Source organism: Ictidomys tridecemlineatus, chromosome 5 (genome assembly GCF_052094955.1).
Source record: "Ictidomys tridecemlineatus isolate mIctTri1 chromosome 5, mIctTri1.hap1, whole genome shotgun sequence".
In the NCBI taxonomy this organism is placed as follows: Eukaryota; Metazoa; Chordata; class Mammalia; order Rodentia; family Sciuridae; genus Ictidomys; species Ictidomys tridecemlineatus.
In genome coordinates this window covers 56,228,947-56,254,425 of record NC_135481.1, presented here as the reverse complement: position 1 = coordinate 56,254,425, position 25,479 = coordinate 56,228,947, and the positions used below count along the sequence as shown (strand labels likewise).

The window sequence follows — 25,479 nt, the reverse complement described above, 5'->3', positions numbered from 1 at the left end:
AGGGAGCCTACATCCTGGGAACAAATCTTTAATCCACACACTTCAGATAGAGCCCTAATAACCAGAATATACAAAGAACTCAAAAAATTAGACAATAAGATAACAAATAACCCAATCAACAAATGGGCCAAGGACCTGAACAGACAGTTCTCAGAGGAGGACATACAATCAATCAATAAGTACATGAAAAAATGCTCACCATCGCTAGCAGTTAGAGAAATGCAAATCAAAACTACCCTAAGATACCACCTCACTCCAGTAAGATTGGCAGCCATTAGGAAGTCAAACAACAATAAGTGCTGGAGAGGATGCGGGGAAAAGGGCACTCTTGTTCATTGCTGGTGGGACTGCAAATTGGTGCAGCCAATTTGGAAAGCAGTATGGAGATTTCTTGGAAAGCTGGGAATGGAACCACCATTTGACCCAGCTATTCCCCTTCTCGGTCTATTCCCTAAAGACCTAATAAGAGCATGTTACAGAGACACTGCTACAACGATGTTCATAGCAGCACAATTCACTATAGCAAGATTATGGAATCAGCCTAGATGCCCTTCAATAGATGAATGGATAAAAAAAATGTGGCATTTATACACAATGGAGTATTACTCTGCATTAAGGAACGACAAAATCATAGAATTTGGAGGGAAATGGATGGCATTAGAGCAGATTATGCTAAGTGAAGCCAGTCAATCGTTAAAAAACAAATACCAAATGACCCCTTTGATATAAGGGGAGTAAACAAGGACAAGGTAAGGACGAAGAGCTTGAGAAGAAGATTTACATTAAACAGGGATGAGAAGAGGGGAGGGGAGGGGAGGGGAGGGGAGGGGGGATAGTAGAGAATAGGACAGACAGCAGAATACATCAGACACTAGAAAGGCAATATGTCAATCAATGGAAGGGTAACTGATGTGAAACAGCAATCTGTATACGGGGTAAAGTTGGGAGTTCATAACCCACTTGAATCAAACTGTGAAAGATGATGTATTAAGAACTGTGTAATGTTTTGAACGACCGACAATAAAAAAAAAAAATTAAAAAATTAAAAAAAATTAAAAGTAAAAAAAAAAAAAAAATCACATCTATACTGCATGTATAGGACTTTTTTGTTCTCATTCTACCCTAACTACTTGTACAGCATTTATATTAAATTAGGTATGATAAGTAATCTAAAGATTATTTATATGAGAGGGTCACAAACAATTACTATGCCATTTTATATAGGGAATTTGAGCATCCATCAGTTTTTGGTATCCTAGAGATTCTAAAACTAATTCCCACGGATACCAAAGAACTATACTAACTAAAACCAAATTACATTTTGTCTCCTATATTTTTCTGATATAATCTAAGAGTAACATAGATGATATTCTAGTAAAACAAATCTTGCCATAAAACCACAAATTCATTGCTACTGTTGGGCTCAAACATTTAGGAACAATTCTGTTCAATAATATTTTCAAAAGAGAATGTAGTATAATTTTACCAGACAATGCATTTCAATGTCATATCTTAACTGACAACCAGAAAATAACATTCTGCTTCTGTGTCTGTGTATACATATGTTCAAAAAAAATGTGCTAAGACACTATAATATCTGGAATTACATTAATTGTCATATTGGCTTGAATACAATTTATAAATTGATATAACCTGAAATAATCACCTAAAACTGAGCAAAGAGCTAAATGAGAATAAGAAAATAAAAGATAAGTATGTATTTATATCTCTTAATCACTAATCCCTTCATATACAAAAGAAACTAATTATTACATGATTAATTTCTTTTTTTAATATTTATTTTTTTTAGTTATTGGCGGACACAACATCTTTGTTTGTATGTGGTGCTGAGAATCGAACCCGGGCCGCACGCATGCCAGGCGAGCGCGCTACCGCTTGAGCCACATCCCAGCCCATGATTAATTTCAAACAGGAAATTTCTCACTTCTTGGACTCTGTTATGCATGTCAACAATTTCTTCAATAGCAGAAAGCTGCATATGATTTCTTAAGACTGACAAGAAATATAGCCTGATCATTTAGTGAAATCTGGGAGCCAGTCAATTGTGAACTCAAAACTGATGATAGCTCAAAATCAAATTCTGATCCAGATCAACTAGTGATATTAATGCTTTAAACAAGCTATAAAGAACTTGAAGAGATACACCAGGCTACAGAAACTACAAGCAAACTTTCTATTACTATTACCTCCAAACAGAAGTACAACTATTTCTGACCTTTGGGGGAAGTCATTCATTTTAAGAGGAAATTAATTAATTAATTATATGGCTCTATTCTGTAAGACAGAGTTAAATCCCCAAGACTACAGCTTTAGGCCACAGTGTGTAACCAGAATGAGATATGAATGATATCTCAATCAATCAAGATATCATTTTCCCAGTAACACTAAACTTTATATTTTATTTTCATTTTAATTGATTTCCAATTGACCGAAATCCCTCCCACTGACATCAAGATTTTTTCATCATCTAACTTATCTATTAAACCATGAGCAATCTATAAGACACTATGAAATATAAGAACATACTATTGAAAGTAACCCCTAGGTAATCAATTTTAAACATTGTCTCTTTAGTAATGGGAGAAAAATCACTTCTTAACTTATGTGGTATGTAAGTTCAGAATTTCATGCAATAAGGTATGTTCCAACAGAAATGAGACATTATCTAACATTATCGAATAGTAACTTTCCCTGACAACTTCCAAAATGCAGAAGTTCTATTTCGAATGTTTTGATGTAACTCTTTTTAAAATAAATGTCTTCAACAAAATGTATGTTGGTTGTGTCAGGCTAAACAGAATCAAAACATTTCTCAATGATATATTTCTCATAAACAGCGCTATATGTAAGTCAACAAAACTGAGGCCTTCATATGTCATAGTGCATGAATTGTCTATCAAATCATCTCAACATCATAAAGAAATAAAAAGTTACCATGTGTGATGGTACCTGCCTGCTCTCCCAGCTGGTTGGGACACTAAGTCAAGAGGATCACAAGTTCAAGGCCAGCCTGAACAACTTAGCAAGACCCTGTCACAAAATAAAATTTTACAAAAGAGCTAAGGATATAAGATCATTAACAGAGTACTTGCTATCATGTGTGAGGCCCTGGATTCAAACTCCAATACCAAAATAGTTTTTTAATAAGTAAATTAAAAATATATTTTTAAGAAAAAAGAGGAGGGGTTGGGGGGTATAGCTCAGTTGGTAGAGTCCTTGCCTTGCATGCACAACACCCTGGATTCAATCCCCAACATCACAAAAAGAAAAAAAGAGAGGCAAATATATGTGTCACAAGCATTATTACACAATGGCATCACTGATACACATAGATACTTAACACAAATTTGTTCATGTGTTCAGAAAAAATAATAATTTAGAAAACAGCAGCCCCCATTTCAGCAGCCTCTCCTCCTGATAACTCTATCTGCATTCCAAGTTAGCATAAAATGAGAGATATCATTCTGCAGTCCCCTCTGTTGAATTGTTTCAGTCCCCCCCACCCAGGATGAGCATTTTACTAGACTATACATATGACAAGTGTTAAAAGTAAGTCTTTTCGGGGCTGGGGATGTGGCTCAAGCGGTAGCGCGCTCACCTGGCATGTGTGCGGCCCAGGTTCGATCCTCAGCACCACGTACATACAGAGATGTTGTGTCTGCCGAAAAAACTAAAATAAATAAATAAATTCTCTCTCTCTCTTTCTCTCTTTCTCTCTTTCTCTCTCTCTCTCTCTCTCTCTCTCTCTCTCTCTCTCTCTCTCTCTCCCTCCCCCCCTCCCCCCCCTCTTTAAAAAAAAAAAAAAGTAAGTCTTTTCAATGCAATGTCAAAAGAAGTGCCAATTATTTCACCTGGTGCTCAGCTGAAGAAATACTGATTTGTTCCTATGCTAAAGAGAAACTGACTGCTAGGTTTAATGAAAAATCATTCATCCACATGGACAATTTCTGGTCTTATCGTAAAGACAAACTTTTAAAAATAAAAATTTTAAACTAGCTTATATATAATTATGATCTATGACGTAAAAGCAAACAAAATTGGAATTAATGGAAAGACAAAAGTTTAAAACCAAACAATAGAACTAATTTTTAAATTTTTTTCAATGGAAATTTTAGAACTCAAAAATGTAGTTGTAGAAATAAAAATGCACTGGATTGATTCAAAAGTAGAATGAAAATGAAGAAAAGATTTACAGAACTCAATCTAAATAACAGAAAGAAAAAAGGATTTATTAAAAAAAAAACTAAGATGCTGGAGCTGTAGCTCAGTGGTAAAGCGCTTGCCTCGCATGGGTTCGATTCTCAGCACCACATGTAAAATAAATAATGAAACTGTGTGTTCATCTATCACAACTAAATAAATATTTGGTCTGGGGTTGTGACTTAGTGGTAGAGAGCTCGCCTAGCATGCATGAGGCACTGGGTTTGATCCTCAGCACCACATAAAAATAAAAAATAAAGATATTGTGTCCAAAAAACTAACAAAATCTCTTTAAAAATATCAAAAGACCAAACATATGGTTAGAAAGAAGAAAGAACGAAAGAAAGAACGAAAGAAAGAAAGAAAGAAAGAAAGAAAGAAAGAAAGAAAGGAAGGAAGAAAGAAAGAAAAGGAATCCTAGAAGAAAAAGTTAAAGCAGAAAAAAGTTTTTCAATATATGATTATCAAAAATATTATCAAACTAGATAAAAGACAAAAATTTAGAGATTAAAGAATATCAATGAACCACAAACAGTATAAACCCAGAAAACCATGCCACAACATCTCACTGTCAAACAACTGAAAACAAAAGATGTAGGGGGAAAAAAATCTTGAAAGCATCTAGATAAAAACAATACAAATTCATACAGGGAATGATAATACAAATTTCTAGTGATTTCTCATCAGAAACTACACAAGAAAAAAAATATAAAATCCTCAAAGTGCCAGAAGTAAAAAACTGTCAATATAAAATTGTATATGCAGCAAATCTATCCCTCATGAACAAAAGTGAAATAAATTCTCAGATGAAAGAAAACTAAGAAAATTAACTACCAGCAAGTCTGCTCTAGCATAAATGCTAAAGGAAACTTGTTGGGCTGATGCAAAATAATACTAGAGGAACATCAGAATCCACATAAAAAAAAATAAAAAGCAAGGGGAATGGTATGTAAATATAAAATATAAAAACATATAATCTGGAAAATTAAATGAATGAAAAAATGTACCATGAAAATAGTAAGTTACTTTCTTAAGAAGTACTGCCTTAGCTGAAATGTCTATTTCAGTATGAAGAAAATAAACTTCAACACAGAAGGTATTACCAGATAACAAGGATGTTTAATAACAATGAAAGGAAAGATTTGATGGCACACACCTGTAATGCCAGCTATTCAGACTGGGATTACTCACAGTCTGACAATAATAATTCATACAAGTAAATTTGAAAACTGATCCTTCCCAAATATAACTTGGGGATAAGCTGAGCACCAGAAACTTGATTTTAAAAAAATTAAAACGTATGTCAAAAAAACCCAACCTAAAGCTGGATGCAGTTATACACACTTGTAATGCCAGCAATTTGGAGTCTGAGGCAGAAAGATCACAAAGTCTAGGTAGGTCTCAGCAGTTTAGCAAGACCCTGTCTCAAAATAAAAACAAATAAATAATAAGGAGTGGGGAATGTAGCTCAGTGGTGGAGCTCCCGTGGATTCAATTTCCAGTTCTGGTGGGAGGATGGGAAAAAAAAAAGCCTACAACATGCTACCATCATAATGTTGAAAGACTGAATTTCAAAGAACAAAGAAAGAGATTCTAGAACTATGTTAAGACTAAATAAACAGGGCACCATGGGGTATACCTGTAATCCCATGACTTGGGAGTCTGAGTCAGAAGGATCACAAGTTTGAAACCAGCCTTAGCAACTTAGTAAAGACTGTCTCAAAATTAAAAAATAAAAGGAGTTGGGGAGGGGAAATCAAATCCAAGTACTACAAAAAAACAGTGAGACTAACTAAATGAAGATTGGAATCAAAAAAATAAGCCTGTCCTATTTACAGATAATAAAACTGTTTGTAAAAATCCAAGGGGATCCTATAAGTAAACTGTGAGAATAAATGCTAAAATGACAATTTTCGCCAGGCCTAGTGAGTGGTACACCCCTGTAACCCCAACAACTGAGGAGGCTGAGGCAGGAGGATCCCAAGTTCAAAGCCAGCCTCAGCAACTTAGCAAGGCCCTAAGCAACTTAGTGAGATCCTGTCTCAAAATAAAACATAAAAAGGGCTGGAGATATAGTTTCACTGATGAAGTCCCTCTGGGTTCAATCCTTGGTACTTTAAAAAAAAGAAAAAACACGACATTTTTCCCCAAATTCAGTGCAATCCCAACCAATATTCCAGCAGGCTTTTTTCTAAAGTTGACAAACTGATTCTAATATTTACATGAAAATTCAAAGGACCTAGAATAATCAAAGGAATTTATAATATAAAAACAAGATTTAAAGACATACACTATCTGATTTCAAAATTTACTAGAAAATTGCAGCAGTCAAAACAATCTGGTTGTAACAGCAAAGATACATATAAATCAATGCAACATAACAGTGGATTCCAACTTATTGGATCCACACATATTTGGTCAACTGATTTTTAACAAAAATGCTAAAGCAATTCAATAGAAAAATTGACAGTTATTTCAATAAATGGTGCTAAGTCAACTAGATTTCCCTGTTGATCTAAAAAAATACAAAAAACTCATCCTCATAGAAATAGAAAAGGCAGTCATGAAACTCCTCTGGAAAAATAAGAGACCTAGAATAGCCAAAGCAATCCTTAACAAAAAGAATAAAGCAGGCAGCATCACTATACTAACTTTAAACTAAACTACAGAGCAACAGTAACACAAACAGCATGGTACTGGCACCAAAATAGACTTGTAGACAAGTGGTACAGAAAGAATAGAGGACACAGAGACTAATCCACATAATTACAGTTATCTTATATTAGACAAAAGTGCCAAAAACATACACTGGAGAAAAGATAGCCTCTTCAACAAATGGTGCTGTGAAAACTGGAAATCCATATACAACAAAATGAAATTAAATCCCTATCTCTCACCATGCACAAACTCAACTCAAAGTGGATCAAGGACCTAGGAATTAAACCAGAGATACTATCTATTAGAAGAAAAAGTAGGCCCTAATCTCCATCATGTCAGACTAGGCCCCAACTTCCTTAATAAGACTCCTATAACACAAGAATTAAAATCAAAAACAATAAATGGGGACTGGGGAAATAGCTCAGTTGGTAGAGTGTTTGCCTAGCATGTACATAGTCCGTACACAGTCCTAGGTTCAATCCCCAGCATCACCACCAAAAAAAAAAAAAAGAATCAATAAATGAGATCAATTCAAAAGCTTCTTCTCAGCAAAAGAAACAATCAGTAAGGTAAATAGAGAGCCAACATCTTTGGAGCAAATCTTTACCACTCGCACATCAGATAGAGCACTAATCTCTAGGGTATATAAAGAATTAAAAAAGCTAAACACCAAAAAAACAAATAGGCCAATCAATAAATAGGCCAGGGAACTGAACAGATACCTCTCAGAAGACGATATACAATCAATCAACAAATATAAGAAAAAATATTCAACATCTCTAGCAATTAGAGAAATGCAAATCAAAACTACTCTAAGATTTCATTTCCAGCCAGAATGGCAGCTCTTAAGAATACAAACAATAAGTGTTGGCGAGGACGTGGGGAAAAAGGCTCATACACTCATACACTGCTGGGGGAACTGCAAATTAGTGCAGCCAATATGGAAAGCAGTATGGAGATTTCTTGGAAAGCTAGGAATGGAACCACCATTTGATCCAGCTATCCCATGCCTCAGTCTATACCCAAAGCACTTAAAAACAGCATACTACAGGGAAACAACCACATCAATGTTTACAGCAGCACAATTCACAATGGCTAAATAACAGAACCAACCTCGATGTCCCTTAGTAGATGAATGGATTAAAAAATGTGATATATATATATATACAATGGAATATTACTCAGCAATAAAAGAGAATAAAATCATGGCATTTGCAGATAACGGATGGAGTTTAAGAATATAATGCTAAGTGAAGTTAGCCAATCCCAAAAAACCAAATGCCAAATGTTTTCTCTGATATAAGGAGGCTGATTGATAGTGGGATTGGGAGGGGGAGCATAGGAGGATTAGGTGAACACTAGATAGGGCAAAGGGGTGGGAGGGGAAAGGGGGGGTCATGAGCGTAAAAAAGAAGGTGGAATGAGATAGAATATCATTATCCTAAATACATGTATGAAGACACAAATGGTGTGAATATACTTTATTTACAACAGAGATACGAAAAATTGTGCTCTATGTGTAATATGAATTGTAATGCAATCTGCTGTTATATATAACAAATTAGAATTTAAAAATCAACTATTACTTCATACCATATGTAAAAACTTAAAATGGATTTCAGACCTAAATAAAAAATCTAAACCTGTAAAATTTTTCAAATTAAAGATATGCCTACCATACAACCTAGCCATTCCACTCCTAGGTATTTACCCAAGAGAAATAAAAACATACATCCACACAAAGTTCATAGCAGCCCTTTTAAAATAGACAACAGGGGCTGGGGTTGTGACTCAGTGGTAGAGCGCTTGCCTAGCATGTAAGGGGTCTGTGTTCGATCCTCAGCACCACATAAAAATAAAATATTGTATCCACCTAAAACTAAAAAATAAATTTAAAAATATTTTTTAAAAAATAAATAAATAAAATATACAACAATCAGAAACAAGTCAAATGTCCATTAACTGATAAATGGAAAAACTATGACTTATGTATATAATGTGATATATAATAGAATACTACTCAACAATTAACAGATCAACTGTTGAAACATGGACGAATTGTAAAATAATTCAGCTAAGTGATAAAAAAGAGTACAAACTATATGACTCCTGTAAAATTATAACAAAAGCAAACTAATCTATAATAAAAGAAAACAAATCAGATGTTGCCTGGGGATGGTGGTGGAGGAAAGAATGAATTACAAAAGGGTACAAGGTGATTTTATCCATTGATAGAAGTATTTATCTAATTGTGGTGATAGATTACACACCCTAGTCTAAGTTTGCTGACTTTATTATACCTGGATAAAACTGGGGGGGGAGGAAATAATTTATCAACCAAAACTACAAATGCACACCTCACTTTTTGTAAATTATCCTACTGAGAGTTGGGTATTTTGCTCATCTGGTCTAGTGCCAGCCTAGTGAGCATGAGGCCCTGGGTTTGATTCCCAACACCAGAAAAAAAAAAGAAAGAAAGAAAGAAAGAAGTTTGTACTATATACATACTCACAAGCATATGGATGTTCATGAAAAATTATAGTATTAAACATCCTGGAAGCAACTAAAGCTTCCATTAATATATAACTGATTTTAAATAGGTTGCTTTGGTGCAATCCTATATCTCAGCCACTAAGGAGGTCATAGGAGGATTCCAAGTTCAAGGCCAGCTTCAGCAACATAAAAAGACCCTGTCTCAAAATAAAAAAGGGCTGCAGATGTAGCTACCTAATTCAGTGGTACAGTAACCCTCAATTCAATTCCCAGTGATGGGGTGGGGGGGTGTGAAGGTGACAGCACAAGATTTAATGCAATGTTTTTCTTAATTCCAAAATTGATCCTAATCACTATACCAAAATATCTCACTCTGTAAGCATAATCTAGGAACTAAAAACCCATAAGTAAACATGGTAATTTGGATAAAAACAGTATTAGTATACAGAATACGATTAAGAAGCACAGGTTCAATTTTGGGTTCTATCTTTTGTTATGAAAACAAAATGTTGAGGTCTACAGAAGTAGTACAGCAGGTGCTTTCCATGTTTCTCACCCAGTGTTCAATCCCCAGAACACTCATCCAAAAAAAAAAAACAAGTTGGTATTTACATATGTATAGAACTCTCTTCTGTGAAGTATTTTATTCATCAATACACTTTAGCCATGTTTTCAATAATTTCTACTTTATTGTATACTAACTTCTGCATATAATACTTAAATTTTAGTTTCTAATTCCAAATAATACAAATTGGAAACATATAAACAGGAAACACAAATAATATATTTTTCAAGAAGAAATTACAAACACTAAACTTAAGCTGTTAAATAATTTACTGACACCATTCCTACCATGAAGTGCATGATTTTGCATTTAGTTGCAGCACATTACATAGATCGTTTTTTTTTGCAATTAACCTCTAAAAAGAATTAAATATTAATGGGTGTGCCAGATACAATTATGAGAAATAAGACATTAATAATCTGAATAATGAAGAAAGAAACATCTATTGCAACACTATATCTTAGAAATATATTTAATTTGCCTCAAGAGCAAGAATGTATTGTCTAGGGGCTGGGGATATAGCTCAGTTGGTAGAGTGCCTGCCTTGCATGATAAGGCCCTGGATTCAATCCCCAGGATCACAAAAAACATATATATATATTGTCTAAATTTTTGCTTATCAACATCAACTTAAGAACTCCCTTTGCTATCAATTGATTAGGTACAAAGCAAATATAGACAAAGAACTTATATCTGATAACATTTTCTTGATAATTTTAAGATACCAATTAGAAATTTTCAATAGTAATTAGCACTTTTAGAAAATTAAGTAACAGGGGCTGGGACTGTGGCCAGCAGCAAAGTGCTTGCCTAGTACGTGTGAGGCCCTGGGTTCGATCCTCAGCACCACATAAAAATAAAACAAAGATATTGTGTCCAACTACAACTAAAAAATAAATTTAAGAAAAAAAAAAGAAACTTAAAAAAATAAATTTAAGAAAAAAAAAAGAAAATTAACTCAGCAAATTCCTATTCCATAAAATAAAACTATACTTTATATAATTTACTTCTATTTACATGCAATATTTTTGTCAAAATGTTTTTTTAAAAAATTTTTTAACATTATCTTTTGGTATCTTTAAAGTAAAATTATTTTAAAATAAAATTAGACTGAGGATGTAGTAGGCATAAGGACCTGGCTTCAGTCTCCAACACAAAAAAAAATAAAGAGAATGAATAAAACTAAAATTAAAACACAAATATTCAAAATTATATTCTTAATGCCAAATATGTAGAAAAAGACTCCTAAGTAGTTCTCATGTGTTTTTCAATAGATCTCAAAAACATGGCATCTTACATGTCACACTTTACCAATCCTACTAATTGGTGAGGCTTTTCCCCTATAGCTCCTACTTCAAACACTCTACAGTAGCAAGAAATAAGACTGAATAAAACAACAGATTTTGGTAACATCAGAAACAGAACTAAAATATAACGTTTGTTTAGAAACAAGTTAGTTATAGCTAGAAAGTGAACATTATAGAATTATTTATGAAGAAATTATGCTTAGCATTGCTGGATTTCAGGACATACATATTTTAGTGGGATGAACTATTTCTAAGTAAATCAAAGTTTGTGCTAGATACAGTTTGCTTCAGTTACCTGAAATTTGAATAGGAGGCTCATTAAATATATATAAAGTGATGCAGAGGCACTGCAACATATTGATGGAGGTCTCATTAATTTTCAATGATAAATCCACTATCACATTTATGTTCTAAAGAAATTTTTTGAGGTATACAATCATTTGTCTTCATTTCAAAATTCTGTTTCACATATTCTAACCTAGTATAAGGAAGCCTAACTCCAAAACACTTCAAATAAAGCCCATTTGATATTTAGTCCCTCTGTTGAGAATCTGTTTGACATATATATGTGTATAATTTATCTTAATATGTAATGTGAAAAATGAAATATGAAAACTAAAAATACTGTCAATCTCAAAATCATTTTCATAAATAATATATTAGGCTTTCTAACTGACATCTAATTATAACTTAAAACACAAACACTATGACACTGTTTAGATATAATTAATCAAAAATAAAGATGTGGCAAAATATAGCATGACTGAATCATGATTGAATATTTAAACTTTTGTTGTTTAAGCTAGCATCCTAGAACTAGAATATAAACAAAAAATTGTTCTAAGTATATCAAAATGACTTTGGCAACATTGCAGTATTTTCATTTTATACATAAAATGGGTTTGAGTTGCAACCTCAATAAAAATTTTACTTAGAAAATGTATGATAATTTAATTGATTTAAATTTAATAATTTAAATTATTATTCATAATTTAACTGAATAATAACTAACCAGGATTTATTCAAAAAGAACAGAGAGAAGCTACACTGAAGTTTTCCCATCTGTTAAAAAAAAAGGAAGGCAGGTATGGAATAAAACAAGAGAAATGATTGCTAAGCTCCATCCAATTTTAAATTAACTGAGTCCTCCAACTTCCTATCAATCCTTTAGATAAAATAAATAGTGCTTTGTAACCTGTACTTTTGTATAAGCTTGACAGCCAAATCAAACTTTCCTAAAGGAGCTAATATTTAGAGCTTTCCTCTTCAGTGGCTGATCTGGACAAAACAATTTATGCATTTGGAACCACCCAACATTTTGTTCCCTTGATACCAACCCTGCAAAACTCTTCATCAATAAAGATGTACCCACCAAAATGAGTTAATTCCCCAAAGGCCCCTTTCTTACACCAGCAGAATAGCTATAATCAGGCTGTAGGATTTCAGGTTTGTTTCTTGTTTCTTTAACAAATAGTACTTTGTTTAAATAAAGTATTTAATAAACAACATAAAGCCTACTCTCAGTACCATTATTACAAAGAATTTTTTTATAACTCTAAAGTTTCCTTTTCTTTCTTTAAAAAAAAACAACCACTAATCTCCTTTTAATGACTCAAAAGAGCTAAAACACTATGAAATTAATGGAGGCAGAAATCATGTCCCACGTTCATTGTTGTATCTCTAATATAGTGTTTTCAAAACTCTTCAAGAACAAGATTCACTGAAAAAGGTAGTACAAAACGCAGGTCTTTCCCCAAAAATATTTCTAGTAAAGCTCAGAAATTAGCATTTTTAACAAACACCTCAGATGATTCTTAGCATGAGGCAAGTTTGAGAATAAATGGCTGAAAAATTTATTGAGTGTATGAGAAAGACTACAAATTTATATTAATCAGTAAACACCAACAACTTATAAAATATTATTGAGCTTACTTTCTTTTTTTTTTAAATATGTGTAACACATTTGAAACTTGAAAAAAACATTAAAATCGCTAGGTTTAATTTTAACTCAGTTATTTTAATGCTGTACACTATCTCAGGGTTTAACTGTTAAGTAAACAAGAAGTAAATTGCCAAAAAGATTCTGGAAACTCAACCTAAAAAACTGTTCCAATTTTTTTTTTTGCATTCAGAATAGCAAAAATAAGTCTCTTGTTGTTGATAATAAGTTTATGCTTAAATTTACTTCATTTTTAATTTACTTGAACTACACTTCAACTAATTCTCATGGCAACATGTGGCATATAATAATAACAAAACCCACTGCACAAATGATAAAACCAAATCTCTAAGAGAATGACATTTTTGCTAAATGTACACAACTAATAATAAGCAGCAAACCTAGGATTCAAACTCAGGGAGACTATCATCAAATATTTGATTTATTAGATACAGCATTCTATGCCCACCACAGAACAAACGCAACCAGAAAACCAATTAATTGTTTTTATTTAACAGGAAACTATTATGGTTTGGATGTGACATGTCCCCCAAAAGCTTGTGTGTGAGACAATGCAAGAAAGTTCAGAGGACAAATGATTGGATCATGAGAACCCAATCAGTGAAGGAATCTCCTGATGAAATTAACTGGGTATGGCTGAAAGTGGGTAAGATATGGTTAAAGAAGGTAGGTTACTAGAAGTGTGCCTTTGCAATATATATTTTGTATGGGGCAAGTGGAGTCTCTCTCTCTCTGCTGCCTGATCATCAATGTAAGCCACTTTCCTCCCTCACACCCTTTCACCATGATGTTCGGTCTCACCTGGGGCTTAAGGAATGGAGCATGCTATCTATAGATTGAGACCTCTGAAATGTGTACCCCAAAATAAACTTTTGCTCCTCTAAAATAGTTCTTTTCAGGTCTTTTAGTTAACAGCAGTGAAAAAGCTGACTAAAACAGAAACTAATGTACTACTGTTTTAAGTTCTTACAGAATGAAATAATTTTCATTTTAACAAATAATCTTTAAGATATAATAGTTTCATATTACCTGGTTGAGTCTTAGGACACAAATTTGATAATATAACTTACAGGGAGAGAGATCTTAAAGAATGTCCATGAAGCAAAGATCCTCTGAAACTTTCTGATGCTTTAGGCAAAACCTCACAAAAATTTCCTCCAAAATAGAAAGCTAGATATGTATTCATGTATTGCTTAATGGCAGGGATATGTTCTAAGAAACCTGTTATTATTTAATCCTTGGGTTGACACCACAGAAAACACTTGCACAAACCTAGATGGTATGGGTCAATCACTGAACATGGCCTCTTGATGCAATCAAGAGACACAGCAAACCAGACACAGAGGCACATGCTTATAATCCCAGCAACTCCGGAGGGTGAGAATCACAAATTTGAGGTCAGCCTCAGCAACTTAGTGAGACCCTAAGCAACTCGTCTCAAAATATATTAAAAAAAAAAAAAAGACGGGGGGGGGGGGGGGTGGGGGGGAGGGGAGGCTGGGGATGTGGGTTGGTTGTTAAGCACCCTGGTACAAAAAAAAATAGAGAAATACAGTAAAGGAGATATATGAGGCTGCTGCTGGCATAATGCAGCACATTGTTTTAAACATTTTTTATAAGTAGAAAGCATATACTCTAAAATAATGATAAATTAGTATAATAAATATATAAACCAATAACATTTGTTTGTTATCACTGTCAAGTACTGTGGGCTACACATAATTATACATGCTAATACTTTATATGACTGGGAGCACAGCAGGTTTATTTACACCAGCATCAACTCAAAACATGAGGTTTTTTGTGTGCTGACATCATAATAACTATGATGTCATTAGGTGACAGGAATTTTTGATTATTATCTTATAGGGTTGCAGCACATGACTGTATATAAAATAAATTTTTAAAAAGAATTTTTCAGTATAGACAACAAGTAGAAAAGAGAAGAGTTGAAACAGGGCGCTATACACACACACACACACACAAAAAAAAAAGGAACACTTTAAACAATATAATTAAGAAATGCTTTATAACCACACTTTTAAAGGATTATAACTAAAAAGTTATACTCAATAAGAAAAGGAATTGAAATCAGTACATATTATCATACTGCATTTTTTTGAGATGGTGAGGGTCTTGTTGATGCTACACAAGTACTTTACCCCCGACTTCACACTGCATTTTTTTAAATATTTTTTTAGTTGTCAATTGACCTTTATTTTATTTATTGATACATAGTGTTGAAAATCGAACCTAGTGCCTCACACATGCTAGGCAAGTACTCTGCCACTGAGTCACAACCCCAGCCCCACACTGCATTTTAAAGATTAAAATATGCTAAGAATCACTCTTCATCATATCAAAAAAATACATACAGTACAGTCATGAACCAATCCAAATAAAGTATTCATATCATACATATCCTAGAGTTTAATATTCCTAGAGTTTTAGTAATGATATATGGTCAAAGGAAAGACTACAGTTACTGACTACAATAAATTTCTCAATAACTATTAAGTTACCCAATGTATCATGGTACAGTGGCACACACCTACAATCCCAGTAGTTACTTAGGAGGCTGAGGCAAGAGGATAACAAGTTCAGGGCTAGCCTCAGTAACTCAGTAAGATCATGTCTCAAAACAAAAGTAAAAAGAGATAGTGATGTAGCTCAGAAATAAAGCACCCCTGATTTCTATCTCCAGTACTGGGGGGAAAAAATTACCCAAATGTTTGACAAGGACTGCAAATTTTCTATTATAAATAGACATTAAACGGACAGCTTACAATTGACTAGTCTATGGCAAAACTAAAAACTAGACTTTCTAACTAGTGCTTCAGTATTCTTTCAACTTCTCAATCTGTCTCTGGACTATTAAAATACACGGAACCCCATGTCTTCTGTGGTAAAAGCAAAACTCACCTCCTTCAGGAGATGTGCTTTGAGATCTTCATCGTAATTACCATTCAGAAGATATGAGCTATTCCACAGATTTTACTAATCAACTTCAAAATACTCAATTTTTTAAAAGTTCTTAGGAAAGTATTAGAGAAGGAGCTGACATAATAAAAAGGTAATCAGAACTACAACAGAAAAAGAGACACAAGCTAAAGAGACACAAGCAACTGCCAATTTTGAGCTTAAAAAGAAAAGGGAACATGTGTACAAAGACTTGAGAAATCTGCAAGACCACAGGAAGAAATAATTACTTAAAAATATAAGGCCAACCTTTTCCTAAAAAATATGGTTAAGTAACTCATGCTAAACTAGTATTCCCACTATAAGCAACCATAAAACAAACATATTATATAAGAAAATTGTTTATACAGGCATTAAACAACAGGCAGTATAAGATATCCAACTCTGAAAGATGGGCAATTCATGGGGCTGAGGGTATAGGTCAGTGGTTCAAGACTTACATACCATGTTTGAGGCCCTAGATGGATCCCCAACAATGCCAAAAAAGAAAAGAAACTTACAATATAAGTTCTACAATGCCTCAGCTTTCCACCTGGGGACAATTTCCATGACTATGGCCCAGCAAAAAAAAAAAAAAAAAAGTTTAAGAAAGGCACAGCAGTTGTCCTTAACTAAATGAGCAAAGATTAGAGGTCAGGGTAGTTACTGTGATTGAAATCCACAAGTCAGAGGAGTGATATGTGTGGGGGTTCAATATAAATTCCTGGCCAAGGATTAGGATGCATTTGAGAAAGTCAAAACCAATCAAGACTTAAGAGAGTGTCTAAGAAAGAAATCCATACTAGAAGTTAAGGAGTACTGGGTTTACTTCAGAGTTCCTACAAGCCAGAGCAGAAAAACCACATTAACATGCTCAGAGATACCAAAATGAGATACCAAAAATGCCTCAACTAAGGTAAGCTCCATATCCTAGAATAAGACTACTTTCTCTAGACTCACCCTAACAAACCACAAATTCAAGTCCCAAGAAGTTTTGCAAGGAATTAAAGATTATAAGTTTCAGGTTAGAGATACAGCTCAGTGGTGGAATGTTTGCCTAGTATGCATGAGGTCCTTCATTCAATACCTAGCAAAGCATTTAAAAAAAAAAAAAAGATTATAAGTTGGAGGTTGAGTTGCACTAAAGGAAGGAAACTCAATAGGTACTTCACAAATCATTCTAGCAGAGTGAAACAAAACCTACATGTTTGAGGTACTCTGCCAGTATTGATGCTCCTCAGCTCATCATAATTTAAAAATACCATCAGTCAATAAATGCAGTCAAAAATGCATTTATTTAGTTCTCAGGGTTGAGCTTTTCCAGCAAGTGCACGTGTGCCGTGGTCTCAGCATGGCCATGAGAAGGTCTTGCTGCAGTTTCAGGGTCTGGCTAAGTTACCCAATCTAACCTCAAACTCCCAAGCTCAAGTGATCCTCCCAACTCAAGTCTCCTGAGCTGGGATAAGGCATGTGCTACTGTGCCCAGTTTAATTGAGGTATAACTGACATAATAAACTACATATATTTATGATAAAAATGCATTTATTTGATACCTCTAAACTACTGGACTCAAGGCTTTATCAACACATGTTGCTGTAGAGTAGGTTCTCTACCATTGTGATGGCTGACTGGGAGCTGCTGCTTGCTGCTGCCACCCAGCATCTTAAGAGAGTATCATACTATATATCATTAGTCAAGGAAAAGATCAAATCTCAAAGTACAGTTTCCACTGAAGGCTTTCATACTACTACTACAAAGTCAAAAAATCATAAGTCATACTGTGATAATTTGGGGATTATCTGAAATTGAACTACCTAGAAGAATTTTTTAAAAATCAATGCTCTTCACAAAAAAGATAACAAAATCCAGCATCTCTATAATGCATCATCTACAATTAAAAAGTATTAAACAATGGGTTTGGTGGTACATGCCTTGTAATTCCTCCTATAAATTCCAGCAACTTTCAAGGCTGAGTCTGGAGGATTACAAGTTTGAGTACAGCCTCATCAGTTTAGTGAGGCTCTAAGCAACTTAGCCAGCTCCTGTCTTAAAATAAAAAATAAAAAGGAGGTTTGGCGATATAACTCAGTGGTGAAGCATCTCTGGGGATTAGATTTCCAGTACCAGAAAAAAAATAAAATAAATAGATAAATGTGAACTATAGTAAAGAGATAAGAAAGCAGTCAACGGAAACCAAACACCTTGGATGAGTGCCCTTTCCAAATGTTTCTTGCAGGGGTTCTGTTTCCTAATATGCACAAAGGGACTAAATATTAGTTGAAATAATGAATTAATACCAATTAATTACTACCAACAAATAAACTGAATCCTAATCTGATAAACTTCTAAATATAAGTAACAATTTGGAGGAAACAGGAAGACAGAGGAATACATCAAATAATACCAAATAGATGCAATAAGCAAAATTCAGGCTCTTCAAGGATAACTCCAGCACAAACTATTCATACCATCAATGCATAAGAGAGAGGGGGAGGAAAAATAGGAGCATAGAAAAAAGTAAGAAAGAGAATGAATTTAAATAAATATGACAAAATACTAATTTTCAGAATGGTAGGTAAATTATTTTGTTTATCACTTTGTGTCTTTTATATATATTTAAAATGAAAAACATATGTATTTAGTAAAACCAGATGCATGCACAGTTTCCAGAGAAAAGTTTTACCAAGAATAGCTAGAGCAGAAATACATTATTAAAGACTGTAGTTAAACAAAAATTTAATAATTAGCCTTTAGAATTCTATGAAGGCCTATTTCTTGAAATAGGGGAGCATGCTAAAGAAAAAAACATGCTCTTTTCTTCATCTGATACAAAGGTCATACTTACATTGAAAAAAGAAAAAAAATAAAGACTGAACTGATATATAAAAAAATATATATACTTCTTCAGTTGCTAGAAACTAAGGGAGAAAAATATTTGCATAACTTCTTATCTCTTTATTTTCTCTCCTTCCCACTACTGTATCTTTTCCATAAACAGTATTTCTAATTAGTCTTTCCAAAAATCATATTTTTTATCTCACTTTATCACTTGCTTCCTAAAATGTCTTTACTACTTGAAGACCTGAGCAAAAAAATAATAAGTTAACAAAATCATGCAGAAGCCAGTCTTCAAAATTGACTGACTGCTCCTGCCTCACAGTAAATACCTCCAATGTTTCAACAAGGTTAGTTAGTGTAACAAAATGCAGCTGAAGAGGATGGACTATAAAGTAGATGCTTAGCATGCTCAAGGCTCAGGATTCCATCCCTGACTTCACAAACACACACACACACACAAATCCATTGCAGAAATAATGGTGGTAAGTCACTTCTACCACTAGGTTTTAAAAGATTCTATGGCTTTCAGTTCTCTCGCCCCACCCCCACCTTCTCTCTTCCCCTCTCTGCTTCCTTCCCCTCTCCCTACTAAACAAGGATACAACAAAAGCAATTTCTAATTTGAACTATTATTTTATAATTGTCCAATAAAATGCCTTTCCTTAATTGAAATCCCATAATCTTCCTCATTGGTTAATTTCTGCTTGGCCAGAAAATTACACTCCATAACCATCCAAAGGAACAAACTCCCTTTCCATTAGCACCTGGCACAGGAATATAGAGAAAAACCAAACCAAACTTTTCTAAAAAACTAATAGTCTATCTACAATGTTTGCCTTACTCCCTTTTTCCACACATTCTACTTGATTACTTTTACTATATTTCTAATCTTAAAACTATTCTCACAGCTAACGATACTATGTAAAGCAAAGGAAAATAAAGATTAGTTAGAAAAGACAATCAAATTAAAAACCCCACTATAACAAAACTATAGCCATCATGCAATTTATGCATACCTAATGACCTTGTCCACCATACTGTAGACCATCCCCACCACCCACAGTGGTGCATACCTGTAATCCCAGCAATTTGGGAGACTGAGGCAGGAAGATTACAAATTCAAAGTCAGCCTCAGCAACTTAGTGAAGCCCTCAGCAACTCAGTGAAACTTTCTCAAAATAAAAAAACAAAAAGGGCTGGGCTGTGGCTCAGTAGTAAAAGGCCTCAGGATTCAATCTCCATTATCAAAAAAGAAAGAAAAAGAAAAAGAAACTTTACGAAAGGATAGAGATGTGGCAGTAGAAAAGCCTGCCTTGCTTGGCAAGGCCTAGGTTTGGCACCCAGCACCAACCAAAAATTTTTTTAAAAAGTAATGAAAAGAAACCTTTCAGAGAAAATACGGAATATAATATGTGCTCACCATTATATAGTACATTTAATCCAAAAACGTGTGGGTTTTTTTCAGAACCACTTTTACTGAACCACATTAGACCAAGAAAACCTGACAAGAACCCCTTTGATCAATTCCTACACTTATTCTTCAAAAAACACATACAACCTCCCTCCTTTCACCACCACCACTCCACCAAAATGGACACTCTAGAGTCATACTTAGTGGGCTCCAGATCTCACAGGACCCACTTAATAAGGGGTCGTGCTCAAACTTGGTCTTCCTTCCCTGTGAGATGGGAATGATATCAATACCTACTTCATAAGGCTGTTTTGACAATTAAATGAGATAATTCATGGTAAGAGCTCAGAAAAAAATGCCTGGCATGTAATTTCCACTCAATAAATGTCAGCCATTATTTTATATACAAAAATAAATGCCGAGAGTCTTCATTTTCTTCCTTTTAATGATTAAAGTCCAACTGAATCCATCAGGACAAGTGAACTTACAAAGTTTTCCAATTTACTCATACAATCTATAGCAGCAATATAATCACTCAGTGATTATAAGCTTTCATAACATTTTTAGCCTTTTCAATAAAAACATTTCATGTGAAATTAAACACTCCGATTCCCCACACTTTAAACCAGGAATGACTAGAGCCCAGCTGAAACACGAAGTTTGGAAATGCCGTCGGGATTTTCACTAACTGTGGGGTAGGGAGGATCCGCAGTTCAAAGCAGGCCAGAGCCGCTTAAGGCCAGTGGTTACAGGCCATTTAAAGGAGCAACCGTTCTCTTTGCCCATTTTTCTCCTCAGTTATGAAATTAACGACGCCCTTTACTTTCCGGAGCCGGAGCCGAGGCCAAACATCTCCCGGTTACTCTCCTCCCACCCGGTGTCTCTCCCCCAACAATTTACTGCCGCCAGACTCACAGAGTGTGTCCGCACACGTTCACCATCAGCTTCAGGGAGGGGTTCCGGTATTTGGTGGTCTTACACCGAGGGCAGCCCTGATCGTCCATGGTGTCTCCTCTACCTACTGACTCTCCCGACTCGACTCTAGACACCAACACCTCAAGAACCCCCCAGACCCGTCGCCAAGTGGATTCCTACCAACAGGCACCTAACCGAGACGGTCCCTTCGCGAAAGAGCACCGGCTAGGAACTAGGTGCTACAACAGAAACGTTCCGGCAGCGAGTTCTCAAATCCTGTTCCTCGGATTTGGTCTGAACCTTAGATAAGGCAGCTCAATAAGAGGGCTTTTTCAGTTATATGCTATGCGCCTAGTTGCGCTTTTCAAGATACCCACAATTGGGAAGATAAATTCCATATTTTTTTCTGTCTGGAAACAATCAAGATTTATGCCTGTGTACTATTCAATAATTCAGAGTAGTATTTTCTTTCGGAAAACTAGATAGCCTGTGCTTTATACTTATCCCTTATACTTGCATAGCCACGTAAGCTCAGAAAATTATATGTGTTTTCAGATATAAAGTTTGGAAAAATTACCTAGACGAATAGTCTTTGCACCAATATTACAAAGTCTCACGAAATGTCATAATATTCCTATAAAAATCTGACATCTGTTTTGCAGAGAACTCTCCCTCGAGGCGGTCAAGCATGCTTAACGGTATCACCTGACTCAAATAATCTACTCCTAGCATCAAAGACAACACATTATTTCCCCAAATACTTAAGAAAAAAAATATATATATATATGTGTGTGTGTGTGTGTGTACATACATACGTATGTATACATATTGCTTTTGTTGTATCACAAGACCTGAGAGGCGAGTCTCTTTTTAGAAATTTTTTAAATATTTTTTCAAGTTGTTGATGGATATTTATTTATTTATTCATTTTTATGCGGTGCTGATAATCAAACCCAGTGCCTCACACATGCTAGGCAAGCGCTCTACCACTAAGCTACAACCTCGGCCCTCTTTTTAGAATTTTAACCCACGCTCAAAGCATTTTTCAAGAAGGTAAATGGAAGTGTGTAAACAGCTCAATTAGATAAGTTCATGAATAAGGCACACATCTTATTCATCTCCAAAATAAACATTTGTTTATAATTAATGAATAAATAAAATACATGAATTGATGACTATTAAATAACAGCATAGTGTTTTTGGTTTTGGGGGTGTTTTGTTTTTGTTTTGGGGGTACTGGGGATTGAATCCAAGGGTGCTTAACCACTGACCCACATCCCCAACCCTTCTTTTATTTTCATTTTTAATATTTACTTATTTTTATGTGTTCTTTTTAGATATACATGACAGTAGAATGTATTTTGATATACATACTTTGGAGTATAACTTATTCTAATTAGATCCCATTCTTATGGTTTAATGTGATGTGGAGTTACACTGGTTGCATATTCATACATGAGCATATGAGAGTTATGTCCAATTCATTCTTTCCTATTCCCATCCCTCACCCTTCACTTCATTCCCCTTGGTCTAATCCAGTGAAATTCTATTCTCTCCTTACCCTTTACTGTGTGTTAACATCAGAGAGAACATTTGACCTTTGGTCTTTTAGGATTGGCTTATTTCATTTAGCATGATAGTCTCCAGTTCCATCCATTTACTGGAAATGCCATAATTTCATTCTTCTTTATGGCTGAGTGTATATATATGCCACCTTTTCTTTATTCATTCATTCATTCATTGAACAGTACCAAGGTAGGTTCCATAGCTCAAGCTATTGTGAATCCAGCTGCTATATACATTGATGTGGCTATGCCACTGTAGTACACTGATTTTAAGTTCTTTGGGTATATACTGAGGAGTGGGATAACTGGGTCAAATGGTGGTTCCATTTCAAGTTTTCTAAGGAATATCCATACTGATTTGCAGAACAGTTGCACCACTTTGCAGTCCCACCAGCAATGTATGCATGTACATTTTTCCCCACATCCTCATCAACATTTATTGTTACTTGTATTCTTGATAATTGCCATTCTGAATAGAATGAGATGGAATCTCAATACAGTTTTAATTTGCATTTCTGTAATTTCTAGAAATGTTGAACATTTTTTCATATATTTGTTGACCAGTGATATTTCTTCTTCTGTGAAGTGCCTGTTCAGTTCTTTTGCCCATTTATTGATTGGGTTATTTGTTTTGTTGTTTTTTTTTTGTTTTCTTCTGTTAGTTTTTTTTTGTGTGTGTGTGTGTGTGTGTGTGTTACAGTTTTTGAGTTCTTTATATACCCTAGAGATTAATGCTCTATCTGAAGTGCAGGTGGCAAATATTTTCTCTCATTCTGTAGGCTCTCTGTTTACATTCTTGATTGTTTCCTTTGCTGGGAAAAAGCTTTTCAGTTTGATACCATCTCATGTATTGATTCTTGATTTTACTTCTTGTGCTTTAGGAATCTTGTTGAGAAAGCTGGTTCCTAAGCTGACATGATGGAGAGTTGGGCCTACATTTTCTTCTAGTAGGCACAAGGTCTCTGTTCTAATGCCTAGGTCCTTGATCTACTTTGAGTTCAGTTTTGTGCAGGGTGAGAGATAGGAGTTCAATTTCATTCTGCTATGTATGGATTTCCAGTTCTCCCAGTACCATTTGTTGAAGAGGTCATTTTTGATTTTGAGACAGGATCTCACTAGGTTGCTAAACTGCTGAAGCTGGGTCTTGTAATCATCTTCCTTTGACCCAAATTCTATCAGAAGTAAGCATGCAGAAAAGTTTTTTCAAAATAACCCATATAATAAATATTAATGAATTTTAACTCTTCATAATACTTTTGCTCTTTTCAATAAAACTATAGCCAGGCATGGTGGTACACACCTATAATCTCAGTGGCTTGAAAGCCTGAGGCAGGAGAATTGTAATTCTAAAACCAGCCTCAGCAATTCAGCGAGACCCTGTGTCAAAATTAAAAAATTAAAGGACTGTGGATGTAGCTCCATGATAAATCATCCCTGAGTTCAATTCCCAGTACCTAATATAGAAAAGAACAAATAGAAAGAAACTGTCCAACTCCCACTCTTTAAAACAGTAAAACCAGTAGGCAATCCATAGGCTGAAAATACAATTGGGATTTTCATCAGATATAGAGGAAGAACCTGATAAATAGCCAGACAGCACATCTGGGAAACAGCAGGCCAAGGCAGGGTATGGCAGCATAGAGTTTTACATTACTACACAAACATTAGTGATAAACCTAATACGTAAGCAATATTATCTCTTTGATCATAATTTTATTCACTAACAGGAATAACCAGCAGGTGTGGTGGCCACATGCCTGTAATCTCAACAACTCAGGAGGCTGAAACTGGAGGATCATAAACTCAAGCCCAGCCTCAGCAATTTAGCCAGTCTATCTGGAAATAAAACTTAATAATAAAAAAATAAACTGTGAATATAGCTCAGTGGTAAAGCACTGCTGGGTTTGATCCCCAGTACAAAAAAAAAAAAAAAAGAGTTAACCAATGAATGCTTACTAAATTAGGCAGCACAAATGTACTGACCTGGGGGCTTTTTAATACTGCTATTACTTACTTTAAAAGACCACATCCAAGCCAGTTACATGATTCAGAGTGACGTTCTCCAGATATAAAGGCAAACTTAAGATCTTTATATGTTTAAATAATAGGAAACTTTGATGGAAAAAGAAATGTGGTTCTTGAGAAAATAAAGTCTTTAATAAATATAACATTGAGAAGTCATTCATTCAGTTGGCATTGCAGTTTATCAGTACTGGGACTGTTTTAATCATGTCTTTCAAAGGAGACCTCAACCTTGTGAATTGAATTGCTTTTCCTTTCTCCTAAACCTTAAAACCAAGGAAAGAACAGAGCACAGTGGCACCTACCTGTAATCCCAGCAACTTGGTAGGCTGAGGCAGGAGATTGCAAGTTTGAGGCCAGCCTGAGAAATTTAGCAAGACCTTCAGCAACTTAGCAAGACACTGTCTCAAAAATAAAATAAAATTACCTTTAAATTTTTTTAATTTAATTTTTTCCAAAAAAGGATCAGGGATGTACCTCAAAGGTAAAATGCCTCTGGGTTAAATTCTTAGTACCCTAATAATAATAATAATAATAATAGAAAAAGGAAAGAAAGCATTGAAGAT

The 25,479-nt window shown here is 34.6% G+C and overlaps 1 protein-coding gene across 4 annotated transcripts in view; it reads right to left on the bottom strand.

The window, feature by feature from the left end:
* The window catches only part of Mnat1 (MNAT1 component of CDK activating kinase), a 235,271-nt gene extending 213,714 nt beyond the window's left edge, over positions 1-21,557 (bottom strand). For 3 of the 4 annotated variants that reach the window (XM_078050016.1, XM_005322767.5, XM_078050017.1), the window contains exon 1: positions 21,327-21,556. In XM_078050016.1, coding sequence (XP_077906142.1) covers positions 21,327-21,415 — 89 coding nt within the window. In that variant the 5' untranslated portion in view covers positions 21,416-21,556. Of the gene's footprint in view, positions 1-21,326 lie in introns of all 4 variants that reach the window. The other variant, XM_078050015.1, reaches the window with a different exon arrangement.
* Positions 21,558-25,479: the final 3,922 nt, after the last annotated feature.